The 25,219-nt window shown below is 45.1% G+C and overlaps 1 protein-coding gene across 1 annotated transcript; it reads right to left on the minus strand.

Annotated features, from left to right (window-relative positions):
* Window positions 1-7,157: 7,157 nt before the first annotated feature.
* LOC309346175 (cytochrome P450 2F3-like) lies at window positions 7,158-23,367 on the minus strand (the record flags this gene model as incomplete). Its single annotated transcript, XM_081869910.1, has 9 exons — window positions 7,158-7,973; window positions 9,632-9,773; window positions 11,081-11,268; window positions 13,725-13,866; window positions 14,023-14,199; window positions 15,808-15,968; window positions 16,115-16,264; window positions 19,292-19,454; window positions 23,188-23,367. The coding sequence occupies 9 exons, from the start codon at window positions 23,365-23,367 to the stop codon at window positions 7,786-7,788; spliced, it is 1,491 nt and encodes a 496-aa protein (XP_081726036.1). The 3' UTR covers window positions 7,158-7,785.
* Between the last annotated feature and the right edge of the window lie 1,852 nt (window positions 23,368-25,219).

Consider the following 25,219-nt stretch of genomic DNA (forward strand, 5'->3'; position numbering starts at 1 on the left):
GTTCCGGAGGTCTGTTCTTAACCTGAAACTGTTCTTAACCTGAAGCACCACTTTAGCTAATGGGGCCTCCTGCCGCCGCCGAGCGATTTCTGTTCTCATCCTGAAGCAAAGTTCTTAACCCGAGGTACTATTTCTGGGTTAGTGGAAGTCTGTAACCTGAAGCGTCCGTAACCTGAAGCATCTGTAACCTGAGGTACCACTGTACTGTGGTCCAGGGAGTCAGGATAGTCAGACAACAAGAATTCAATATGTGGGCAGGAGTTCAAATCTCCCTGCTTTGGGTTTTCAAAAGCTGGTCAGTAAGGGAAGTAATAGTGCCACTGTATTCTGCTCTGGTCAGACCTCGCCTGGAGTACTGTGTCCAGTTCTGGGCACCACAGTTCAAGAAGGACACTGACAAACTGGAACGGGTCCAGAGGAGGGCAACCAAAATGGTCAAAGGCCTGGAAACGATGCCTTATGAGGAATGGCTAAGGGAGCTGGGCATGTTTAGCCTGGAGAAGAGGAGGTTAAGGGGTGATATGATAGCCATGTTCAAATATATAAAAGGATGTCACATAGAGGAGGGAGAAAGGTTGTTTTCTGCTGCTCCAGAGAAGCGGACACGGAGCAATGGATCCAAACTACAAGAAAGAAGATTCCACCTAAACATTAGGAAGAACTTCCTGACAGTAAGAACCGTTTGACAGTGGAATTTGCTGCCCAGGAGTGTGGTGGAGTCTCCTTCTTTGGAGGTCTTTAAGCAGAGGCTTGACAACCATATGTCAGGAGTGCTCTGATGGTGTTTCCTGCTTGGCAGGGGGTTGGACTCGATGGCCCTTGTGGTCTCTTCCAACTCTAGGATTCTATGATTCTATGACAGAGGGCCAAAGAGACTTCTGTTTACTCCTTGTTTTCTGGCTGCCTCTGGCATCGTGGCCTGGCGTCTTGGCTTCGACTGCCTCCTGCTCGGACCTCGGAGCTCCTTGGACCTTTGGGCAGGGCGCAGGACTGGCAGAACATTATTTATGTATGCTACAACAGCGGCAAGAATCTTTATTGCACAATATTGGAAGATGGAAGAAATACCATCAAAGGAACAGTGGCAAGAAAAGCTGATGAACTATGCAAAATTGGCTAAGCTAACAGACAAACTAAGAGAGAAGGACAAAAAGGACTTCCAAAGAGTCCGGGTACCATTTACAGTTTATTTGCAGAAACAACAGAATGGACTGGACTCAATGGCAGGATCTGAATAAACTTTCACAACTTCTTTTGAGCAACAGATATTTCAGAGAACTGATAAGGGATTTTATTTCTGCGTAGGAAAAGCAGGATACGATAAATAAAACTAAATAACTTAGCAGAGGGGGAGTTGAAGGAAGTCCAGAGCAGGAGAGGAAGAATAATTGTAAATAACACAATGAATGAGATTTGTATCAATAATTGTTATAAAATTCAAAAAATATTCAAAAAAGGACTGGCAAAAGTTCCGGCTGGCCCCATCTGGGCCTCTTTTCCCAATGACCCTCCATCTGACTTGGCCTCCTCCAGCCCCTTGGCAGCCAGAAGAGTGGCTGGTCTCTGCTCCCAGGCGAGGCTGGTCAAAGATTGACGGAGATGGACCCTGGCTGACATGTATTGATTCTTTCCCCCAAAACGACCTTTAAGCTGGATTATTAAAGGTAAAGGGACCCCTGACCATTAGGTCCAGTCGTGGCCGTCTCTGGGGTTGAGGCGCTCATCTCAATTTATTGGCCGAGGGAGCCGGCATACAGCTTCCGGGTCATGTGGCCAGCATGACTAAGCCGCTTCTGGCGAACCAGAGCAGCGCATGGAAAGGTCGTTTACCTTCCCGCTGGAGCGGTACCTATTTATCTACATGCACTGGTGCACTTTCGAACTGCTAGATTGGCAGGAGCAGAGACTGAACAATGGGAGCTCACCCCGTCACAGGGATTCGAACCGCCGACCTTCTGATCGGCAAGTCCTAGGCTCTGTGGTTTAACCCACAGCGCCACCCGTGTCCCTAAGCTGGATGTTTAGCCATCCATAAATTGCACAAGGCATTGTGGCTTCAAGGACTCAGTTGCTTGGCAAATAAAAGAACTCATAGAATCATAGAACTGTGGAATTGGAAGGGACACCAAGAGTCATCTAGTCCAGCCCTCTGCATGCAGGAATCACAGAATCTCTGACAGATGGCCATCCAAGCTCTGCTTAAGAACCTCCAAGGAAAGAAAGTCCGCCAACATCCGAGTGCCAGGAGCCAGGGTGTTGGTCAGCAATGAAGAAAACACAATGTCAGTGACGTCAATTCTTTATTCAAAGAAACCCAAGCCTAGTGTTACAAGAACTCTTCCTCATAGGTCTTGCCCCAGGGAGCTCCTTAGACTCCTCCCCCCCTGGTTCCTTCCCAAACAATCTGAGACTTCTCCACCTTGCCTACCTTTGCTCCACTCTCTTCATACCTCTTCGTGTTCTGGGAGACCAGATTACTCTTGGTGTCCCTTCCAACTCAACAGTTCTATGATTCTATGAGTTTTATTTGCCAAGCAAATGAGCCCTTGAATCTACAATGCCTTGTGCAATTTATGGATGGCTAAACTTCCAGCTTAAAGGTCGTTTCGGGGGAAAGAATCAGTAGATATCAACCGGGGTCCATCTCTGTCAATCTTTGACCAGCCTCACCAGGGAGCAGAGCTCAGCTGCTCTTCTGGCTGCCAAGGGGCTGGAGGAAGCCAAGTCTGATGGAGGGTCATTGGGAAAAGAGGCCCAGACGGGGCCAGCCAGAACTTTTGCCAGTCCTGTACACTGCCCAAAAGTCACATGCTGTGCTTTAAAACAAAACAAAACAAAAATAGTAATCTTGCGACTTGCTGTTATAGATCCATGTTTGGATACAACATTGAAACATGAGGAGGTACAATCTGAAATCAGACTAGAAAATAAGATTATTCATCTCACAGGAGCAGAGATGACTAGTAATAGTGGATATCAGGTTATAATCAGTGCCAAATTTGGTAGGAACCTGCCAGCCCTGAGTTTGTTTCTTAAAATACATCAGAAATATACATGGCAGCATAGGTCATTGGCTGGGCGGTGCCTCAAATGAATAAACATTTCTGAAATTGTGAAACATAGAGCCTTCTGAAAGCGAATGTGAAGGGGAAAGTCTGGCATATTTCTCCATACTTGAGCAATGGTCAACCTATCCACAGCCAACAAATCTGGAAAAAGAGTTTTACAAACTAGTTCTGCAGTGCAAGCTTTGAATATTTATGATAAACAGAAACAGACATCAAGATTCACTGGTGTGCCTACAATCTCTGAAATTTCTTGTGCAACTTGTCTCCAAAACATGAATATTTTTGATGGTACCAATGCAGATACATTGCCAAAGGAATTGGTCTCATGTATGATCTTGGCAGATCAAATGTTGTTGTTTAGTCGTTTCGTCGTGTCCGACTCTTCGTGACCCCCTGGACCAGAGCACGCCAGGCACTCCTGTCTTCCACCAAATAGTCATTACAAAATCTTACACTTGGTGCTTGGCAACGCTCACTGTGGAATATAGCGATAATGAAGAAAGCTGTGAATCATTTGAGAGTTTTGACAAGGCATATTACTTGGCATTCCTTTATTGCATATACTGAAGGCAGCCCTGTTCAGGGAAGTTTTTAATGTGTGACATTTTACTGTATTTTTAATCTTTGTTGGAAGCCACCCAGAGTGGCTGGGGAAACCCAACCAGATGGGCAGGGTACAAATAATAAGTTGTTGTTGTTGTTGTTGTTGTTGTTGTTGTTGTTATTATTATTATTATTATTATTATTATTATTATTATTATACAAAGTAAGCCTCTTTCTCAAGATAACCCTTCTCCCCAGCCCGGCAGATCTGGAACTAGCCTTGAAATTCAGTCTTTTTTGCTTGGACTTTGTTATGCTGACCCATGTGCCTCTCTTAAAATTTTGTTTTTCATCTTTTCATTCCCATCTCCTGTTATAACTGTTCCCTGTGTTTTATGTACATTATAAAATGAATTTTTTAAAAAGGAAAATCAAATCCCCAATCCAGTCTTCCACAACCTGGTGCCCTCCATATCAGTTTTCTGAAAATTCATCAACCATTTATTGCAAATTTCTCCTAACATTGCCTTTTTCGTATGAACAATTGCCTAAGACGCACATTTTTGCAAAACAGTTCAAGTCCACCAGGTGAGTTGGGTTCTTCCTCCTCCTCCTTGCACGGACAGGCCTTCAAAGAGAGGACTTGTCTACTTTGCGGCCAATCTCTCAGGAGTGCAGAGGTACTGAGAGAGAAATGCAGATCTTCTTGCTCCGCAACACAGGAAGGGAGAGATCAGCGTTGGCGCCAGGAAGCTGACAGCTGGTATTTTGGGGGCACCTTCCCAAGGCCCACGGCCGCCGGTGCGAGGCTGATCTGGCTGGGGGGCACAGGGGACTGGAGGGTGAAGGCCTGCAGGATGGTGGTGAAGAAGAGGAAGAGCTCCATGCACTTTGACGTGCTTTCGAACTGCTAGGTTGGCAGGAGCAGGGACCGAGCAACGGGAGCTCACCCTGTCACAGGGATTCGAACCGCCGACCTTCTGATCGGCAAGTCCAATACTCTGTGGTTTAACCCACAGTGCCACCCGCGTCCCCTCAGTGCCCCTTGGTTCCCTCTAAAGCACATGCAGAAACTGCCTATTTGACCATTGAACCCACTTTGGATCTCGTCCGCTCCAGCTGCCAGAGCCTGCCTTCGCTTGCAGGGGAAGCTGCTAACTCACCGAGGGTTTGAGACCCATAGACTACCCTCACTTGGCTTAGCCAGCCAATCAAAGTCATACTACCCTGAACACACCCAACCGTGTCTGAGCTTGGAAGCTAAGCAGGGTCAGGCCTGGTTAGCATTTGGATGGGAGACCATTTGGAGATACCAGATGCCCTAGGCTTTTCCTCTTTTTTTTTTTAAAAAGATTTTTATTAAAATTTTAAAGGTTACATAAGTAATAAAAAAAATAAGAACAGAAAAACACCCAATTAAACCAAAAAGGAAGCAAAACATAAAAACAAGTCACATCAAAGAAAAAAGATAAAAAATGGAAAACAGACAAGAAACAAACAAAAAAAGATGCATAGAATCAAGAAAAAAAAAAGAACAAATCAAACCTTTACATGACTTTCTTTCTTTAACTTATTTCCTTGACCTCCTCACACCTCCCCTCTTTGTATTCTGGTTCAGTTAGATATTTCAGCAAATCCTTCATCTTTGTTTTTATCCTAATAATTTATCGTAATATACTGTAATTTAACATTCTCTTCTTTCACCAATTAATCATCCGTTTTTACTTCATTTAATCTTATTTCTCATTGAAACTAATATATTGAACTTAATCTCTTAAAACATTTCCCCTAGGGTCATAAAAATTTCATTCCACGATTTTTCCATTTCTCATTAATTTTTTTTTTTTAATCTCAATATATACACTTTAAATTCCCAATTTCTTTCCACCGTCTCCCCTCCCCGGTCCCGGCCCCTGCCGTCAGTTCCATCAACCTCCCAGCGTCCATCAACCTGAAGATCTGATATCCGAAGTTCTATCCTTCTTTAACACCAATTGGCCAACTATGCCCAGGAGAAAGGCCTCTGGTTTCTTCAGAAAGGTATATTTAAATACCTTTTTCATTTCATTATAGATCATTTCCCAGAAAGCCTTAATCCTTGGGCACGTCCACCAAAGGTGAAAGAATGTACCTTCAGTTTCTTTACATTTCCAACATTTATTATCAGGCAGATGATAGATTTTTGCCAGCTTGACTGGAGTCATGTACCACCTGTACATCATTTTCATAATATTCTCTCTTAGGGCATTACATGCCGTGAATTTCATACCTGTGGTCCACAACTTTTCCCAGTCAGTGAACAAAATGTTATGTCCAATATCTTGCGCCCATTGTATCATAGCAGATTTTACCGTCTCATCCTCAGTATTCCATTTCAGCAGCAAGTTATACATTCTTGATAGTGTCTTAGCTTTGGGTTCTAACAGTTCTATTTCTTGTTTTGATTTTTCCACCTGGAAACCAATTTTTTTATCCAAATTATAGGCCTCCTTTTTTGAAAATAATGGAGCCAGTCTCGCACCTTATCTTTAAGCTTCTCATAACTCTGCAATTTCAATTTGTCACCCTCCTGTTCCAAGATTTCCCAATATTTTGGCCAATTGGCCTCCATATTAAGTTTTTTCAAAGCCTTCGCTTCCTTGGGGTTTTATTTTCAAGTAAGTCCTTGTATTTTATCCAGACATTGAACAGTGCTTTTCTGACAATATGATTTTTAAAAGCCCTATGCACTTTAATCTTGCCATACCACAAATATGCATGCCATCCAAAAGCATTGTCAAAACCTTCTAAATCTAAAATGTCTGTGTTCTCAAGAAGCAGCCATTCCTTCAACCAGCAAAATGCTGCTGATTCATAGTATAATTTAAGGTCTGGCAGGGCAAATCCACCTCTATCCTTTGCATCAGTAAGTATCTTAAATTTTATTCTAGGCTTCTTGCCCTGCCAGACAAATCTAGAAATATTTCTTTGCCACTTCTTGAAACAATCCATCTTGTCTATAATTTGCAATGATTGAAATAAAAACAGCATTCTTGGCAATACATTCATCTTAATAACAGCAATTCGGCCAAGCAAGGAAAGCTTCAGGTTTGACCACATTTCAAGATCTTTTTTCACTTCTGACCAGCATTTCTCATAGTTATCTTTAAACAAATTCACATTCTTAGCAGTCATGTTCACCCCCAGGTATTTTACTTTCTTTACTAATGTTAAGCCTGTCTCCTTCTGAAACCTCTCTCTCTCAATTGGTGTTAAGTTTTTCTCCAAAACCTTGGTTTTTAGCTTATTCATCTTAAAACCTGCCACCTGACCAAATTCCTGGATTAATTCCAAAACCCTTTTAGTACTAGACTCTGGTTCCTGTAATGTCAAAACTAAGTCATCTGCAAAAGCTTTAAGTTTGTACTGTTTGGCTCCGACCTGAATACCTTGAATGAGATGGTCCCTTCTAATCATATTTAGCAGGACCTCCAGGACCGAAATAAACAACATATACTGAAGGCAGCCCTGTTCAGGGAAGTTTTTGAATGTGTGACATTTTAATGTATTTTTAATCTTTGTTGGAAGCCGCCCAGAGTGGCTGGGGAAACCCAGCCAGATGGGCAGGGTACAAATAAGTTGTTGTTGTTGTTGTTGTTGTTGTTGTTGTTGTTGTTATACAAAGGAAGCCTCTTTCTCAAGATAACCCTTCTCCCCAGCCTGGCAGATCTGGAACTAGCCTTGAAAGTCAGTCTTTTTTGCTTGGACTTTGTTATGCTGACCCATGTGCCTCTCTTAAAATTTTGTTTTTCATCTTTTCATTCCCATCTCCTGTTATAACTGTTCCCTGTGTTTTATGTACATTATAAAATGAATTTTTTTAAAAGGAAAATCAAATCCCCAATCCAGTCTTCCACAACCTGGTGCCCTCCATATCAGTTTTCTGAAAATTCATCAACCATTTATTGCAAATTTCTCCTAACATTGCCTTTTTTCGTATGCACAATTGCCTAAGAAGCACATTTTTGCAAAATAGTTCAAGTCCACCAGGTGAGTTGGGTTCTTCCTCCTCCTCCTTGCACGGACAGGCCTTCAAAGAGAGGACTTGTCTACTTTACGGCCAATCTCTCAGGAGTGCAGAGGTACGGAGAGAGAAACGGAGATCTTCTTGCGCCGCAACACAGGAAGGGAGAGATCAGTGTTGGCGCCAGGACGCTGACAGCTGGTATTTTGGGGGTACCTTCCCAACGCCCACGGCCGCAGGTGCGAGACTGATCTGGCTGGGGGGCACAGGGGACTGGAGGGTGAAGGCCTGCAGGATGGTGGTGAAGAAGAGGAAGAGCTCCATGCGGGCCAACCCTTCGCCCATGCAGATACGCTTCCCTGCCAAGAGAGAAACGCAAAATCTGTCGGGCAGGTGGAAGGAGCCCTCTGACAAAACCCACCCTCGAATTTATTCCCCCGTGAAAGAAGTTTCCGTTCTTCTGCCTCATTCTTGGGGTGCTTTAGGAATTTCCTTTAGAAACAAGTATTAATTAAGGAATGAAGGATTTATATCTAGAGGTTAGGATAGAGATGATAAAGAAAACAGGAAAACAGGAAGACACAATGAGAGATAAAGGAGGTGCTGTGGGATTGGTGGAAGTCAATGTCTTGTTGTTGTTGTTTTAGTGTTTATAATATTAACTTGTGAGATATGGATTTGTTGTTGTTGTTGTTTTTGCTTTCTTTAGTCTTCAAATGCTGATTTTTGTGTGTTGTACATTGTTATTTTTTTGATATCTTTTGTGGTGTTGTTGTTTGGTAAATACTAATAAAATTTATTTTTAAAAAATCAATAAAAAGAAGAAGAAGAAGAAGAAAGGAATGAACCATGGTATGCTTTTATTTCGTCTTTAACATCTATGGATTATTTCTGTTGTACAGTTTTAAAACCAATAAAACATTTTTTTAAATTCTGTGGAAGCAAAATTTAGTGGGAACAATTATTCATAGGTACGTTGATCAACAGCTTATGATGCATAGGCAGTAAAAGAAAGTGTTAAATGGCTGATAGGTGAAAAGGTGCTCTGGAAGATTCATGGTTGAAACAGTACCTCCTCCATGAGAGGTCCAGAGGGTTGCAACATGGGAATGGGCCTTTTCTGCAGTGGCTCCCCGTTTCTGGGATGCTCACACAGGGAGGCTCACACAGTGCCTTCATTATAAATCTTTAGGTGCCGGGCAAAAATGTTCCTCTTTGGCCTCTATCTGTGGCCCCTTGCAGTGGGTGGGGTGTTTGTAATGTAGTCTTTCCGGAAATGACTGGCAGAATCTGAGACCAGGGAGAAGAGTTGGTGGAAGATGATTGGAAGAAATTTAAAATTTATTTAGAGAGATATTGTAAAATTTTTGAATGCGAATGGCATTGAAATGAACTGAAGGGGTTCTAGCAACGAGGCTAAAAATAAGATTGGACGGATAATTAGACAAATTAATTGGATATGAATTTGCTGAATTAACTTTTAACAGGGATACAAAAAAGGGAGATGCGAGGAAGTCAAGAAAATAAGTGAATCAAAGATGAGAAGTAAAAAGAGGGATTTTTGTGTTTTTTTGTTTTTTCTTATTCTTTTTAAATGTGTTTTTTCTTTTCTTTTTTGAAATTATTCTTCTTTTTTATGTATTGTATGTATTTTATAATTTTGTATTTTTGTGTATTTGTTTTTCCTTTTCTTGTTTGTTGTTATCTTTAAAACTTAATAAAAATATTAATAATATTGATAAGTGGTCAACCCGGCCCCTATCCCACGCTGTCCTTGGCAGGTATAATGCAGGAGAGCCCGGCAGGATCAGGCCCCCTCCACCCCTGCATCCTGTTCTTCCAGTGGCCCCCAAGATGCCTGCGAGAAGCCAAGACAAGCAGGACCAGAACAGAGGTTCCTTACTCTGATCCTCCTGAGAAGGACCGCCTGGAAATGAATCTCATAGGAGAGAGACCACCCACCAACCCGACTCCCCTCCCAATGGAATGGAAGGAGCCCCCTCCCCCCCCCACGTACCTGCTGAGAAAGGCATGAACGCCTCCACCTTCTTGAAGCAGCCTTGGCTATCCAAGAATCTCCCTGGGTCAAATTCTTGAGGGTTGGAGTGCTCCTCTGAGTCATAGTGAACACTGCTCAGCAAAGGATAGATGTAGGTCCCCTAGGAGAATCATACACAGTGGTACCTCGGGTTACAGATGCTTCAGCTTACAGATGCTTCAGGTTAGACTCTGCTAACCCAGAAATAGTACCTCGGGTTAAGAACTTTGCTTCAGGATGAGAACAGAAATCGTGCTCCGGTGGTGCGGCGGCAGCGGGAGGCCCCATAAGCTAAAGTGGTACCTCAGGTTAAGAACAGTTTCAGGTCAATCAATGAAATTTTATTAATATTTTCATATTGAGATATTTGTAGAATATCTTCTTTTCTCTCTCTATTTCTTCTTCTTCTTCTTCTTCTTCTTCTTCTTCTTCTTCTTCTTCTTCTTCTTCTTCTTTATTCTCTTTTTTATAAATGTGTCCTTATTTAAAATATGTATGTATGTATTTGCAATATTTTGCTTACATTTTGTAATAATTACCGTATGTTAAATAAATTAATAATATATATATATATATTTATTTATATATATATATATATATATATATATAAAAAGAACAGTTTCAGGTTAATGACGTACCTCCAGAACGAATTAAGTTCTTAACCCGAGGTACCACTGTAGTTATTTATTTCCTTCACATCTGATGGGAGGGTGTTCCACGGGGTGGGTGCCACCATCGAGAAGGCCCTCTGCCTGGTTCCCTGTAACCTCACTTCTTTCAGTGAGGGAACCACCAGAAGGCCCTCAGAGCTGGACCTCAGTGTCCAGCCAGAACAATGGGGGTGGAGACGCTCCTTCAAGTATACAGGACCGAGGCCATTTAGGGCTTTAAAGGTAAGCACCAACACTTTGAATTGTGCTCGGAAACGTACTGGGAGCCAGCGAAGATCCTTTAGGCCTGGTGTTATATGTTCCCGGCAGCCTTTCTCAGTCCCCAGTCTAGCTGCTGCATTCTGGATTAGTCACCTTCAAAGTTAGCCCCCCCCGCCACAGACCTCATTCCACTAATTCATTGCAGGTGGTTGAACTCCGTGACCCTTTGGGGTTCCAGCTCTAGAGAAACCGAGTGTTGATTTTGTTTCAAAATCTCCCCTGCACTTTACATCATTTAGTAGTATTAAAAAGATCCAGATGGACAAGCAGCCTGGCAGACAGATAAGGCCGCTTCCTGGGAGCTTTGAAATATACCCATTTCACAGGTGGAGAACTGATTCCTGTGGATAAATGCGTTTCCAAGGCAAGTCCATGTGTGACATGGGAGGCACTGAGCTCAAATCCTGTCCCCGCCCTGACCCAGGAGTTTCAGACCAGTTGCATGGAGGGCCCAAAGGCTGGATCCTGATCCCTCCACCCCTGCTGGGAATCTTACCTTGGGGATGACAAACCCCTTGAAGTGGATATCTTTCCTGGCCATGCGGGGAAGATTCATGGGTAGGATATCGCTGAATCGCTGGATCTCGTGCACTACAGCCTCCATATAGGGCATTTTGTTCCTGTCCTCACTGGCTGGGATCCGGTCCCTCCCAATCACTCGATCGATTTCCTCGTGGAGTTTTTCTTGGGGAAAAGAGAGCAATTCCCGTGTCACAGGGAACTGAGCAAGATGACCTTTTGGGTCCCTGACAACTGTACAATTCCATCATTCTGTGACTGAGCACCTGTTCACAATCAGGATAGCACCGTGCATTTCTCTCTTGACACCCTTTCACTGGGACATTTTGGGGGATGGAGGGAGGAAAAGATGGAGGGCCCATGGGCACAAATCCCTCTCGTCTGGGAACTGTGTGTATACCGTATTTTTTGCTCTATGTTGTTGTTTAGTCGTGTCCGACTCTTCGTGACCCCATGGACCAGAGCATGCTCTATAAGACTCACTTTTTCCCTCCTAAAAAGTAAGGGGAAATGTGTGTGCGTCTTATGGAGCGAATGCAGGCTGCACAGCTATCCCAGAAGCCAGAACAGCAAGAGGGATTGCTGCTTTCACTGTGCAGCGATCCCTCTTGCTGTTCTGGCTTCTGAGATTCAGAATACATATTTTTTTCTTGTTTTCCTCCTCCAAAAACTAGGTGCGTCTTGTGGTCTGTTGCGTCTTATAGAGCGAAAAATACGGTAACCTTTTTCTAGATGATGTTACTCTCGCCAGGACGGAACTACATGTCCTGTTAATCTCACATCTTGACTACTACAGTCACTTCTATCTGGGGCTTCCCTTGAGGGTGGAAATTGCCTGTTTCTTTATCTTACTGCATTCATAGATCACCTTTTTCTCCATGGAAATCAAGGTGGTGTACATGGTCCACACAGCCCTCCATGGAGAAGAGTGCACTTAAGTTTGGGCTGTTGCCTTCCATCATCAGCTTGATCTGTTCTTGGCATCTGACTGTCTTGAGAGACAATGGAGTGTGCCACCAGGTGTGAAGTCAAACGGCTGTGTTAGGAGCACCAAAGTGACCTCCCCAGGGCGCAAGCCTGGGCAGTGTGGTTGGAGGTCCTGGGCTGCCCAGATGACAAGACCCCCCTTTCGGCCTTCCTGATGTGGTCCAAAGGAAAGCAGAGCACGACGTTTGGTACCAGCTGGGCTGCAGGAGTTGCAGGAAGGTGGCGTACAAGGTGCCATCAAACCATCTTAGGGACCTCAGTCCTGATTTGTGTAGGGCAGGAATGTCCAACTTCAAGCAGGCTGTGAGCTACTATCCAGTATCAAAAGCTGTCATTCTTCAGCAAGCATTCCATTCTCTCACCCTTCGGAAGTCATTTAAATGCCCCTTAAAGGTAAAGGTAAAGGGACCCCTGACCATTAGGTCCAGTCATGGCCGACTCTGGGGTTGCGGCGCTCATCTTGCTTTATTGGCTGAGGGAGCCGGCATGCAGCTTCCGGGTCATGTGGCCAGCAGGACTGAGCTGCTTCTGGCGAACCAGAGCAGCGCACGGAAACGCCGTTTACCTTCCCACCGGAGCGGTACCTATTTATCTACTTGCACTTTGACGTGCTTTCGAACTGCTAGGTTGGCAGGAGCAGGGACCGAGCAACGGGAGCTCACCCTGTCACAGGGATTTGAACCGCCGACCTTCTGATCGGCAAGTCCTATACTCTGTGGTTTAACCCACAGTGCCAACCGCATCCCCTCGATGCCCCTTGGTTCCCTCTAAAGCACATGCAGAAACTGCCTATTTGACCATTGAACCCACTTTGGATCTCGTCCGCTCCAGCTGCCAGAGCCTGCCTTCGCTTGCAGGGGAAGCTGCTAACTCACCGAGGGTTTGAGACCCATAGACTACCCTCACTTGGCTTAGCCAGCCAATCAAAGTCATACTACCCTGAACACACCCAACCGTGTCTGAGCTTGGAAGCTAAGCAGGGTCAGGCCTGGTTAGCATTTGGATGGGAGACCATTTGGAGATACCAGATGCCCTAGGCTTTTCCTCCTTTTGGGCGTATGGAGTGATAGGGGAGTGGTAGTACCTCTTGTTGGGGACACGTCCTACTCCTGCTGGGGTACTTTGTCCATGTCTGGTCCCTACCCAACACTCTTCTCTCACTTGTGGCTCCCAGAGGCTGTCAGCATGCGACAATGGACACACCCTCGGAACAGCCTGGTCTGTAGCTGTAGAAGCTCAGGTGATTCTCATAGGTTTCCTCCTTCTGCCCTCACCTTGAATCTGTGGCTACTCCCAACAACTTTGTCTGCCTCTGGTCCCTACCCAACACTCTTCTCTCACCTGCGGCTCCCAGAAGCTGTCAGCATGCAACAATGGGCACACCATGGGAACAGCCTGGTCTGTAGCTGTAGAAGCTCAGGTGATTCTCATAGGTTTCCTCCTTCTGCCCTCACCTTGAATCTGTGGCTACTCCCAACAACTTTGTCCAGCTCTGGTCCCTACCCAACACTCTTCTCTCCCTTGTGGCTCCGAGAAGCTGTCAGCATACGACAGTGGACACACCCCGGGAACAGCTTGGTTTGTAGCTGTAGAAGCTCAGGTGATTCTCATAGGTTCCCTCCTTCTGCCCTCACCTTGAATCTGGGGGTACTTCAGCATGGTGAGGAATCCATATCTCAGGGTGGTGCCGATCGTCTCTGTCCCAGCGAAGAACAAGTTGAAGGTGGCCATGACCAAATTCTCCATGCAAAATTCAGAAGCTGGGTTATTCTTTTCCTGCCAAGAGATCGAGGTCAGCTATGATGTCTGCATTGAAGGGGGGTCAGACTAGTTGCCACTTGGGGTCCCTTCCAATTCCACAATTCTCTGAAACCTGCAGACAGCACGTTTTAGGGGGAGCAGATGATGGAGATGAGGAAGTTCATTCCTTACCTGATCCATCTTAACTAAGAAGCAGTCAATGTAGTTGTGGGGGTCGGAGGGATCCAGCGAGGCCTGCTGCATCTTGATCCTCTCCTCTATGAAGCGGATGATCCCCTGGGAACATTTGCTGCCCGCGTGGTGGGATCCGGGGATCTTCTCCATGATCTCCGGGAAAATATTGTACAGCTGCAGGGGAAGAAGATGGGGAGCAATGGAAGGGCGTTACCACATTTGGCTGACCTTAGTATGTGTCTCCTGCAAACTCAGATTCCCCAAAATAGGCATGTGCTGAGAAGAAGAAGAAGAGTTTGGATTTGATATCCTGCCTTTCACTCCCTTTAAGGAGTCTCAAAGCGGCTAACATTCTCCTTTCCCTTCCTCCCCCACAACAAGTGGGACTGAGAGACTTCAGAGAAGTGTGACTAGCCCAAGGTCACCCAGCAGCTGCATGTGGAGGAGCGGAGACGCGAACCCGGTTCCCCAGATTACGAGTCCACCGCTCTTAACCACTACACCACACTGAGGCTTATGCCTGCCTGGAAAAGTGACCTTTGACTCTTTGCACATGCTCATGGGTCCTTGGGCTCTCCTTTCCAAAAGCCTCCCTTCGCTTCAGAAATTCCAGCGCTGCCTTCTGCCCTGCAAGGCCCACGAGAGAGAACACTCTACACCAGTGTTTCCCAACCTTGGGCCTCCAGCTGTTTTTGGACTACAACTCCCATCATCCCTAGCTAGCAAGACCAGTGGTCAGGGATGATGGGAATTGTGGTTCAAAAACAGCTGGAGGCCCAAGGTTGGGAAACACTGCTCTACACAATGAACTGGAGAGACGGATTCAGCCCATTGCTGTGGTTGCTTAGCATAAGCCGGTCAGGTGGGGGGCAAATTGAGCCCCCTAGGCAACAAATCGCTCCTTCCTGCCACAGATTTATGAACCCTGACCTAATAATCTGGATTTCTGGTATTCAGGGCTTTGGCAAATTGCTCTCCTGGAAGGGAGATTCCATAAGCGAAAATATCTAGGGCAGAGCTTGAAGGAGTAGATAGGCAGACAGATAGATGGCATGTTTTTAATTCTTATACAAGAATTGAGACACGTGGTCACTCAGTGCAGCCTGCCTTTGCAAACGTCTGTCTCATTTAAGACTAGAGAGAACTTTGAGCGTCCATAATGATGGATCTTGGCCTCTGTTTATTTCCTTGATACACCAGGAATATCGTGCTAGAAAACCACCTCAGAAAAATTGGACTCTATAGAGGGACCCATTTGAATAAAAGATGTTAATTGAATCAAACTTCCAAACTCTTATGGAAAGACGCTGAAATTCTTAAAGTGACCTTAACAGAAAAGCCAAACCATTGCTTTTGTTTTCTTTTGTTGTTTATGGCTTGTTTGTTGCCACATATGTGTTTTTTGACCAGGAAGACAGGAGTGCCTGGCGTGCTCTGGTCCATGGGGTCACGAAGAGTCGGACAAGACTAAACGACTAAGCAACAACAACAATGTATTTTTCAGATTGCTATAATTCAAAATGATGGATTAAAAATTAATGATGGTGATGGTGATGACGTAATTCAAAGGGGAATACTGTGTCTAATAAATAGTCTTTATTTGCAAATATAATCTTTGTATGCATTAATGCTTTGGAACTGGGCTGTATCTTTGCTCTTTTGCCCTTCCATGCTGTGACACTCTATCGTTTAACTTTTCAGTTCTTTGCTTTAAAAAAAGCCACGATAATAAGTAAAGGGTAGATATATTGGGGGGGGGGTTTGTAGTCCGTCCGCCCTCACCTGAGACGGGGGCAGGCTGGCCACGCGGAACCGTTCTGTGATCAGCTCACTCAGGGTGATGAATTTCTCATCGTCGTACTGGAACCTGTTCCCAAATACGATGGAGCAGATGACGTTGGAGACGGCTCGGCTGATGACGACGGTGGGGTCAAAGGGCGTCCCTAGTGGGGAGAGACAGAAGGCAGGAGGAGGGAAGGAAAGGTCTGTCTTTGGCAAGAGCACACAATGGCTACGCTTGTGGACCAAGCACCACAGAGTCTTCTAGAGGCGACCAATCCTTTAATTATGAATTTCTCCAGAGGCCTACCTTGCAACTTACGGAACTCCTCTGCCAGGCACCGAGCCTCCTCCTGGATCCGCTCCTCGATGGACCGTTTCCCCATCCCAAAATTCCTCAAGGTGGTGAGGCTGAACCTGCGAAGCTGCCTCCACCGATCACCGTTGGAAAAGGTCAGCCCTGGCCAAGCAATATTATGATTATTGCAATATTTTTGTGTATATCCCCCGCTTCTTCCTTGACAGGGACATATTATCTCTTTGATACTCCTCCTTTTAAACCTTGGCCGATTCATGTGTTATGTTTCCCAGAGACATCTCCCACAACCTCCCATTTCCTGACCTCCAGTTTGCTGCATAAATTTCTCCTAACCTTTCTACTGCTGAGATAAACAGTGGTTGTGAAGGGTATTATTTATGTGCCAGTCGAATGTTGCTAAGTACATTGCTTTCAAGAAAAAACCAGGGTGGGTAAAACCAGCCTTTGCCAACCTGGTGCCCTCCAGCTGTTTGGGGGATGAGAACTTGCATCTATCCCAGTAACATCTGGCCCAGTTGGCTGGCAAGGGGGAGAAAAAGTCAATTCTGTTTGAATTTACGAGATTTGCCAAGAACTGGAACACAGCTGCGAATCCATGTGTCTCTGAATTTTGCAATGCAGTTCTTCAGCCAAGTCAAGTGCCGCAAAAATAAAGCATGCATAAGAATTGAGCGGATTGAGCAAAGAGGACCAATGGTCAAGAAGGCAGTTTCTGCATGTGCTGTAGAGGGAAGTGAGGGGGGGACTCATCCACCTGGGAAGGGAGCCTATTAAGGAGAAGGACAACTCTGGTCCTAAAACCCTGCTGCCTTGTGGGATATCTTCAGGAGAAGTCAAGGCAAAGGATTAAACCCTACACAAATCCCTAAGGTGATCCGATGATGCCCTGTACGCCTCCTTCTGGCAAATCCTGCAGCCAAGCTGGTGCCAAATGTCTTGCTCTGCTTTCCTTTTTTTTTTAAAATGATATTTATTATAGTTTCCAATGAATACAGAAAATAAACATACACAAAAAATAATAATAAAAGCACAAAAATACAAAAGCAAAAATAATAATAATAAAAAAATTAAAACAAATATAATTTCCATTACTCATTTCCATTAACTTATTTCCCAGACCTCCTCTCACCTCCCCCTTTTGTATTCCCATTCAGATTCTTATTTCAGCAAATCCTTATTATAACTTGTTATAACTTATCATATCTTATGGTTCAACCTCTGCGTTACAGCTGGTAACCACTTAATTTTTATCCAACATCACACTAATGTCCGTTAATTTTATAATACTTCTGCAGATAGTCTTTGAATTTCTTCCAATCTTCCTCCACCGTCTCTTTTCCCTGGTCTCGGATTCTGCCGGTCATTTCTGCCAGTCCCATATAGTCTATACCTTCATCTGCCATTCTTCCAGAGTGGGTAGATCTTGCGTCTTCCAGTACTTCGCGATAAGTATTCTTGCTGCTGTTGTTGCATACATAAAAAAAGTTCTGTCTTTCTTTAACACCAATTGGCCGACCATGCCCAGAAGAAAGGCCTCTGGTTTCTTAAGAAAGGTATATTTAAATACCTTTTTCAGTTCATTATAGATCATTTCCCAGAAAGCCTTAATCCTTGGGCACGTCCACCAAAGGTGAAAGAATGTACCTTCAGTCTCTTTACATTTCCAACATTTGTTATCGGGCAAATGATAAATTTTTGCAAGCTTGACTGGGGTCATGTACCACCTATACATCATTTTCATAATATTCTCTCTTAAGGCATTACATGCCATAAATTTCATACCGGTGGTCCATAACTGTTCCCAGTCAGCAAACATAATGTTATGTCCAACATCCTGTGCCCATTTAATCATAACAGACTTCATCCACCTGGGAAGGGAGCCTATTAAGGAGAAGGACAACTCTGGTCCTAAAACCCTGCTGCCTTGTGGGATATCTTCAGGAGAAGTCAAGGCAAAGGATTTAACCCTACACAAATCCCTAAGGTGATCCGATGATGCCTTGTACGCCTCCTTCTGGCAACTCCTGCAGCCAAGCTGGTGCCAAACGTCTTGCTCTGCTTTCCTTGGGACCACATCAGTGGGACCAAGAGGGGTCTTGTCCTCTGGGGAGCCCAGGACTCCCATGTACACTGCCCGGGCTTGTGCCCTGGAGAGGTCACTTTGGTGCTGCTAACACAATGGTTTGCCTTCACCCCAGAGGCACACTCCATTGTCTCTAGAGACAGAGAGATGCCCATATCTAAACATTCATTACCCGCCCTTTGCCCTAAGGTCCCAGCGTAGGGCTGGGGGTTGCAACATTAAAGCACAAGGTGAAAAACAGCTTACGGTAACTTGCAGTCACAGAAATAAGGAGGGTCAAATGCGTTTTGTTTTTGGGGGAATTGCTTTGCAATGTTGTACATCTTATGAAAAATGTTAGAAGAATCTTGCACTCAAAAGTGGATGAATAATTTGCAAACCGATGTGGATATGTGGGGAATTGAAATTAAGACTGGGGAAGATGAGAAACTGATGGAAACCAAAATTGACAGACCATAGAATTGTAGAGTTGGAACAGAGCCCAAGGCTCACCTGGTCCAAACCCCTGCAATGTAAGAATCTCAAGTAAAGCATCTGGGACATCCGACCTCTGTTTGAAAGCCAGTGTAGTGGTTAAGAGCAGTGGACTCGTAATCTGGTGAACCGGGTTCAGTTCCCCACTCCTCCACATGCAGCTGCTGGGTGACCTTGGGCTAGTCACACTTCTCTGAAGTCTCTCAGCCCCACTCACCTCACAGAGTATTTTTTTGTGGGGGAGGAAGAGAAAGGAGATTGTGAGCTGCTTTGAGACTCCTTAAGGTAGTGATAAAGCGGGATATCAAATCCAAACGCTTCTTCTTCAAGGAAGGAGAGTTCACAACTTCTGGGGGAGACTGTTCCACTAAGAGCTCTTCCCATCAGTTAGTCCTTCCTAATGTTTAGTCAGAATCACCTTTCTTGTAACTTGAAGCCATGGGTTCGAGTCCTATCGGCCCATCCCTAGCTGGCACTGATTGGAATTGTAGTCCAAACCAGATGGAGGGCACCAGGTTGGCACTCTACCCTCCAACATGTCAGATGAGTGACAGAAAGATGGGCTGAGCTGTGCCCCAAGCCCCCTGTCCCCACAGGGATGGACCTCTCACCGTGCTCATTGAAATCCTTGGAGAAGGACGGCAACTGCCCTCTCGCGTTGAAGTCCTCTGCCTGGTCCACCAGGGCCTCCTTCACCACCTTGTAGCTGCCCAAGACCACGACTCGCCGCAGCCCCAGGTAGACGGTGAAGACCGAGCCGTAGACCTCGCTCAGCTGCCGGGAGAAGAGCCTCAGGTTGGCCCAGGTGTGGACAGGTGAGGGGATAACTTGACAGGAAGGGAGCCCAGTGGGGAGGGAAGTGAGGCCTGGGGAGGGGAGGGCAGATGGAAGATTCAGGGCAGATGGAGGACATATTTGGGGCAAAGAGTTAAACTATGGAACTTGCTTCCACAGGAGTAAGTGATGGCCACCAAATTGGATGGCTTTGAAAGACAACTTCAGGGAGGAGAGGGCTCTCATTGGCTTCTGGCCAGGATGGCTCTGCTCTGTCTTCACAGCTGGAGACAGCAAGACTTCCAAATCCTAGTCACTCGAATCCACAGGAGGGGAGACGCCTCTTGTGCTTGGATCCTGCTCGCAGATTTCCCATTAGGGCATCTGACTGACCGCTGCGAGACGAGGACGCTGGACTAGATGGGACACTGGCCTGATCCAGCAGGCTTTATTGACCCATCTCTCCCATATCTGACCCTCTCCCATTAATGTGCGAGGTGGAATTACTGTTAGGCTCATCATTAGTCAGGCCAACGTCACCCGTCCAAGAGTGTGCCGTGACCGCAAGACAGACTATTAAAGTGAAAAGTGCAAGGAGGGTTCTGAAACATGGGTTGAGTAATTTGTATTTCATGGACTGTGATTTAATGAGAGATGGAGAAGCGTCAGGAGGTGCTTGGTTAGAGGAGGAACGGCTCAGGTGACATAGATTTGCCTATTGTCCTAATGCAGGCATGGCCGAACTTGGCCTTCCAGCTGTTTTGGGACTACAACTCCCATCATCCCTAGCTAACAGGACCAGTGGTCAGGGATGATGGGAATTGTAGTCCCAAAACAGCTGGAGGGCCAGGTTCAGCCGTGCCTGTAATGGAAATGCTCCCCCTATCTCTTTGGACTCTGTCCTGCTACGGAATAAAGTCTGACTGATTGGGAATTGAGGGCGAGCCTCCATACCTCAACCCCCAATGGTGAGTGGGGCAGGGACAGGAACAACTAATGGAGAAACTCCAGGTTGAGAGGCAGAAGGAGTGGCAGCTTGGCCCCCAAACTGTGGGGTGCATAGCCCTGGCACTGAAATTTGTGGGTGCTCAGACCCTTCATGGGGAATTTTGTGGGCCTCAGGGAGTTGGCACGTATGAGAGGCAGTCTAACTGTGAACAACTGTGTGTGAATATGAACTTACAATGTGGTTGATCTCTGTAGATCATCGCACGGGTATAAGATTGACGTAACTTAAATATGACATAAGATTCTTCTTCCTGAAGCTGGTACCGGCCTCATCTCAGGAAAAAAACTTCACACCTTGAAATCCAGTTGCTTGCAAAAATCTGTTTAAACTCCAGAATGCATGACTTCAAGATAATGGTGGCACAGCGAAGAGATAGCTAGGTCCAGTTAACTGCTCGCTATATCTCCCTTTGGTTAAGCAAAACGCAGATAGAGTGATAAGCAAGCAGATAAGGCCAGTTTTCAGTCCTTTTCTCACTCAGATGGCCATGGGATGGAGCTGGGTGTGTGTGTGTGACAGGGGACGGGAATCACTCATCTCAATGCCCCTCCCTTCCTTACGAGGAGGCATTAGCCAAGACCCCAGCTCCTCTGACTCTAACAGGACAGCACTTAACCCAGCGCTCTCCAGGACTCAGCACACTTCTGCTTTGCTTTAAAGACAGGTATACTTTCCTCCCCTGCCCCTACTGAGCCAGTGTGGTGTAGTGGTTAAGAGTGGTGGACTCATAATCTGGGGAACCGGGTTCGCGTCTCCGCTCCTCCACATGCAGCTGCTGGGTGACCTTGGGCTAGTCATACTTCTCTGAAGTCTCTCAGCCCCACTCACATCACAGGGTGTTTGTTGTGGGGGAGGAAGGGAAAGGAGAATGTTAGCTGCTTTGAGACTCCTTAAAGGGAGTGAAAGGCGGGATATCAAATCCAAACTCTTCTTCTTCTCTACTGCTAGTGTGGGTGGGTTTATGGCAAAATTGTTGGGCCAACGTTTCTATAGGCTTTTAAAACAGGGAAGCTTTCACTCTTCCAATCAAGAGTGTGGGCATCGTAGCCAAGAATTCTTTTAGCCCCAAAATGGGAGATAACAAGAAGTACCAACGAAAGAAGAGTGGCAGATGAAGATGGTGGACTTTGCAGAACTGGTGAAGCTGAAAAGAAAAATCTGAAACCTGCACGATCAAGTATTCCAAAAGGACTGGATTAAATTTATACGATATCTGAAAGATTATTGTAAACAGTTAACATCACTAGCAGGTTTGGTTGTCTGAAGATTTGTAATGAGAAATTTTCTACCTTTCTATATTCATTTAACATTTGAGTCATTTTGTAATGAGCGCAATTAGAATTGGAAAACGTACAAAATGCAAGGATATAAAGGTTAATTTTGAAAGCCATGAGGGGGGGTGGGTGGGAGTGAAGGAAGTTGATAGGCTCTAAAGAGCCAGGCAGACACAGTAAGACATCAAACATTAAAAGTTTATTTCCTTGACATCCGCTGGGAGGGCGTTCCACATGGCGGGCGCCACCACCGAGAAGGCCCTCTGCCTGGTTCCCTGTAACCTCACTTCTGGCAGGGAGGGAACCACCAGAAGGCCCTCAGAGCAGGACCTGAGTGTCCGGGGCTGGACGATGTGGGTGGGGACACTCCTTCAGGTATACATATTGTGACACTTCTATTTCGTGTAATAAAATAGCTTTCTATATTCCTTTGGTGTGAGAAGTTCTTAAGGGGTAACACATACACATAAGAATAGATCATGTTACAACTCCAGCAAAAGATCCCAAACCTCTCAGCAGTGTGTATATGAACATGCATGAGTGCTGGCTGTGCACATGTGAGTTCAGGTACACACTTGAATTATCAGGTTCTGGAGAAATGTTGCGAGGAGGGCTATTGCCTTCATCTCTGACTGTGGGCATCACAGAGGTACCTGGCTGGCCCCTGTGGTGGGCTAGAGAACCCCCTTTGGACAGATCCAGCAGCCCTCTCTTTCCTACAGAGATAAGTCCCCAACTGCAGACCCTCCAATTTTTCAGGGACACCCCTGATTTAGAGAAGCCGCCCCAGTTTCTGATTTGATCCTGGAATGTCCCACTTTTCGTTGGAGAAATGTTGGAGGGTATGGAGTCATCCAACTCCCGAGCCGTCTGAAGGTAATCCTTTATAGGGAAGGCTTTTTAATGCTCTATTATGTTTTTATATATCGTATTTTTCACTCTATAAGATGCACCAGACCACAAGATGCTGAATCTCAGAAGCCAGAACAGCAAGAGGGATCGCTGCGCAGTGAAAGCAGCGATCCCTCTTGCTGTTCTGGCTTCTGGGATAGCTGCGCAGCCTGCATTCGCTCCATAAGACGCACACACATTTCCCCTTACTTTTTAGGAGGGAAAAGGTGAGTCTTATAGAGCAAAAAATATGGTATGTTGGAAGCTGCCCAGAGTTGCTGGTGCAACCCAGTGTGGGGTATAAATAGCAAAATCATCATTATGGAATGGGACGTCCCTATTTTCATTTGAGAAATGTCGAAGATTAATCTTTAATATTTTAATCTTTAATCTTTCATTGGTTACTTATTATTATTATTACTATTATTATATGCAACTGCAGGGCTGCTTACACCCTTCCAGTCCCCACCGGCCAAACTTGGAGGCTTGGCTGTCTTCCCAGAGGGAGAGTTTAGGGCTTCACTGGAGGAGGAGAGCAGGGAGGCAAATGGAGACTCACCTTCTCCAGGGATTTGAGCATGTTGTTTAGGTCCAGTTGGAGAAAATTCCCCAGGATGGGGAGTGGGGTGGGTCCAGGGGGCAGACGACCTTTGCCGCCTTTGCCCTTCCATCCCAAGCCCAGGAGGAGGACGCCACAGACACAAAGGAGCAGGAAGAGAGTCCCAGAGAGCGGCTCCATGGACGACCCTGGCCAAGAGATGCCCCCTCTGGGTTATGGGGAGGTGCCAAGAGGACTTATAAGGGCGGCTGGGGAACACCCAACTCTCCACATTGGTTATCCAGTAACTCCCGGTCCTCCAACCCATTTACAAGCCAGCTGGGGGGACCCTGCCATTTCCTTTTTTTTTTTAAAAAAAATTCTGTTTATTAAGTTTTTACATAATACACCATACATAGAAAAAAAAACAAGCATAAAAAAGACAAAAACCAACAACAAAACACACATAAGAAAGAAAGCAAAAAAAAATTATAAACAAAAAAATGAAAAACAAGAGTTACAACACAAAAAGACAAAAGTTACCAACAGAATGACTTCCATCCAACCCGGTTTGGGTTAAGAACTCTTATAACTTTCTCGCCGGTTATAAAACCATTACTGTTATCTAAACATTGCAGGTATTAAATTCCATCCACTGTGACTTTAGTAATTCCAAAAATAACTTCAATATAACCTAAAAATTTACTCCAATCGTTTTTTAATTTACTATTATTTTGATGCCTAATTCTTTGTGTCAATCTCGCTAACTCTATATAATTGAACAATTTCATCTGCCACTCTTTAATTGTGGGGGTATTAGGCGTTTTCCAGTTTTGTGCCAAAAGAATCCTGGCCGCCGCCGTGGCGTACTGAAAAAAAGTTTCATCCTCTCTTTTAATCTCTTCTCCTACCACTCCTAAGAGGAACGCCTCCGGTATTTTAAGAAAGTTATACTTTAATATTTTCTTTAATTCAACATAAATTTGGTCCCAGAATCTCTTCACCACCTCACAGGTCCACCACATGTGAAAGAACCCTGCCATTTCCAATCAGGAACTTAATTTCCTAATTTATCAAGGGCCACATAATGGGTGTTTACACTGCAAATATTGGGCAGGGCATGGGAAAACAGATTAGATCGAGGTTCGTTAAGGTTGGGGCTTTTCTTTTTTAATGCTATACATGTTTATGTCTTACCATATGATTGTTGCAGAAGCATCCAATAAATTTCAGGGGGTGGGGTATCCTCCACCTGCCTTTCCAGGCTCAGTCCGCACCATCCCTCTAAAGTGCTATGATTCTACTTTAAACGGCCATGGCTTCCCCCAGAGAATCATGGGAAGTGTAGTTTGTTTCAATGTTCTGAGAGGTGTTCAGAGACCCTCCCTATTCGCCTCCCAGAGCTACAGTTCCCTGAGAAGAGGGACTCTGTTTATTTCCTACAAATCCCTGTTTGTTTGCTGTGTCCCATAGTGGTTATAGTGTCAGACTAGAACATGGGAAAGACCAGGGTTCAAATTCCCCCCACTCCAGCCGTGAAGCTCATTTGGGTGTCCTTGGGCTAGTCAGTCACTCTCAGCCTAACCTACCTCGCAAGGTTGTTGTTGTGGAGATTAAATAGGGAGGGAAATAACTATGTACGCTTCCTTTTTTAAATTACTATTGCTATTGAAAGAATTTCAATTATAAGGGGGGGGGAGTGTTACAAAGGGGGGGGGGAGAGGGGAAAGAACAAAGATGTTTATAAGAAAGAGAGAGAGAGAAAAGAGAATATACAAAAATGCCACTTTGAGCTCCTTGGAGGAATAGAGGGAATAAATACCTTGCCTGTGTTTTAAGCAAAAGAACAGGACCCTTGTGAGGATGGTGAAACCTAGTGTCTTGATTGTTTCCCTAAAATCCTGAGTTTATCTTTGGCAAATATAGTCTATTTTATAGGTACAAAACAGTCTTCATAGCAGAGGCTGTAATTAAAGTTTGCTCAAAACACAAGATTAGTGTGCTGATCGTTATGTTAAGCGTTAGAAGGTCAGGAAATTTTTATCAATGCTTT

The sequence above is a fragment of the Podarcis erhardii genome (genome assembly GCF_964252035.2).
Source record: "Podarcis erhardii genome assembly, chromosome: 7".
Taxonomy (NCBI): Eukaryota; Metazoa; Chordata; class Lepidosauria; order Squamata; family Lacertidae; genus Podarcis; species Podarcis erhardii.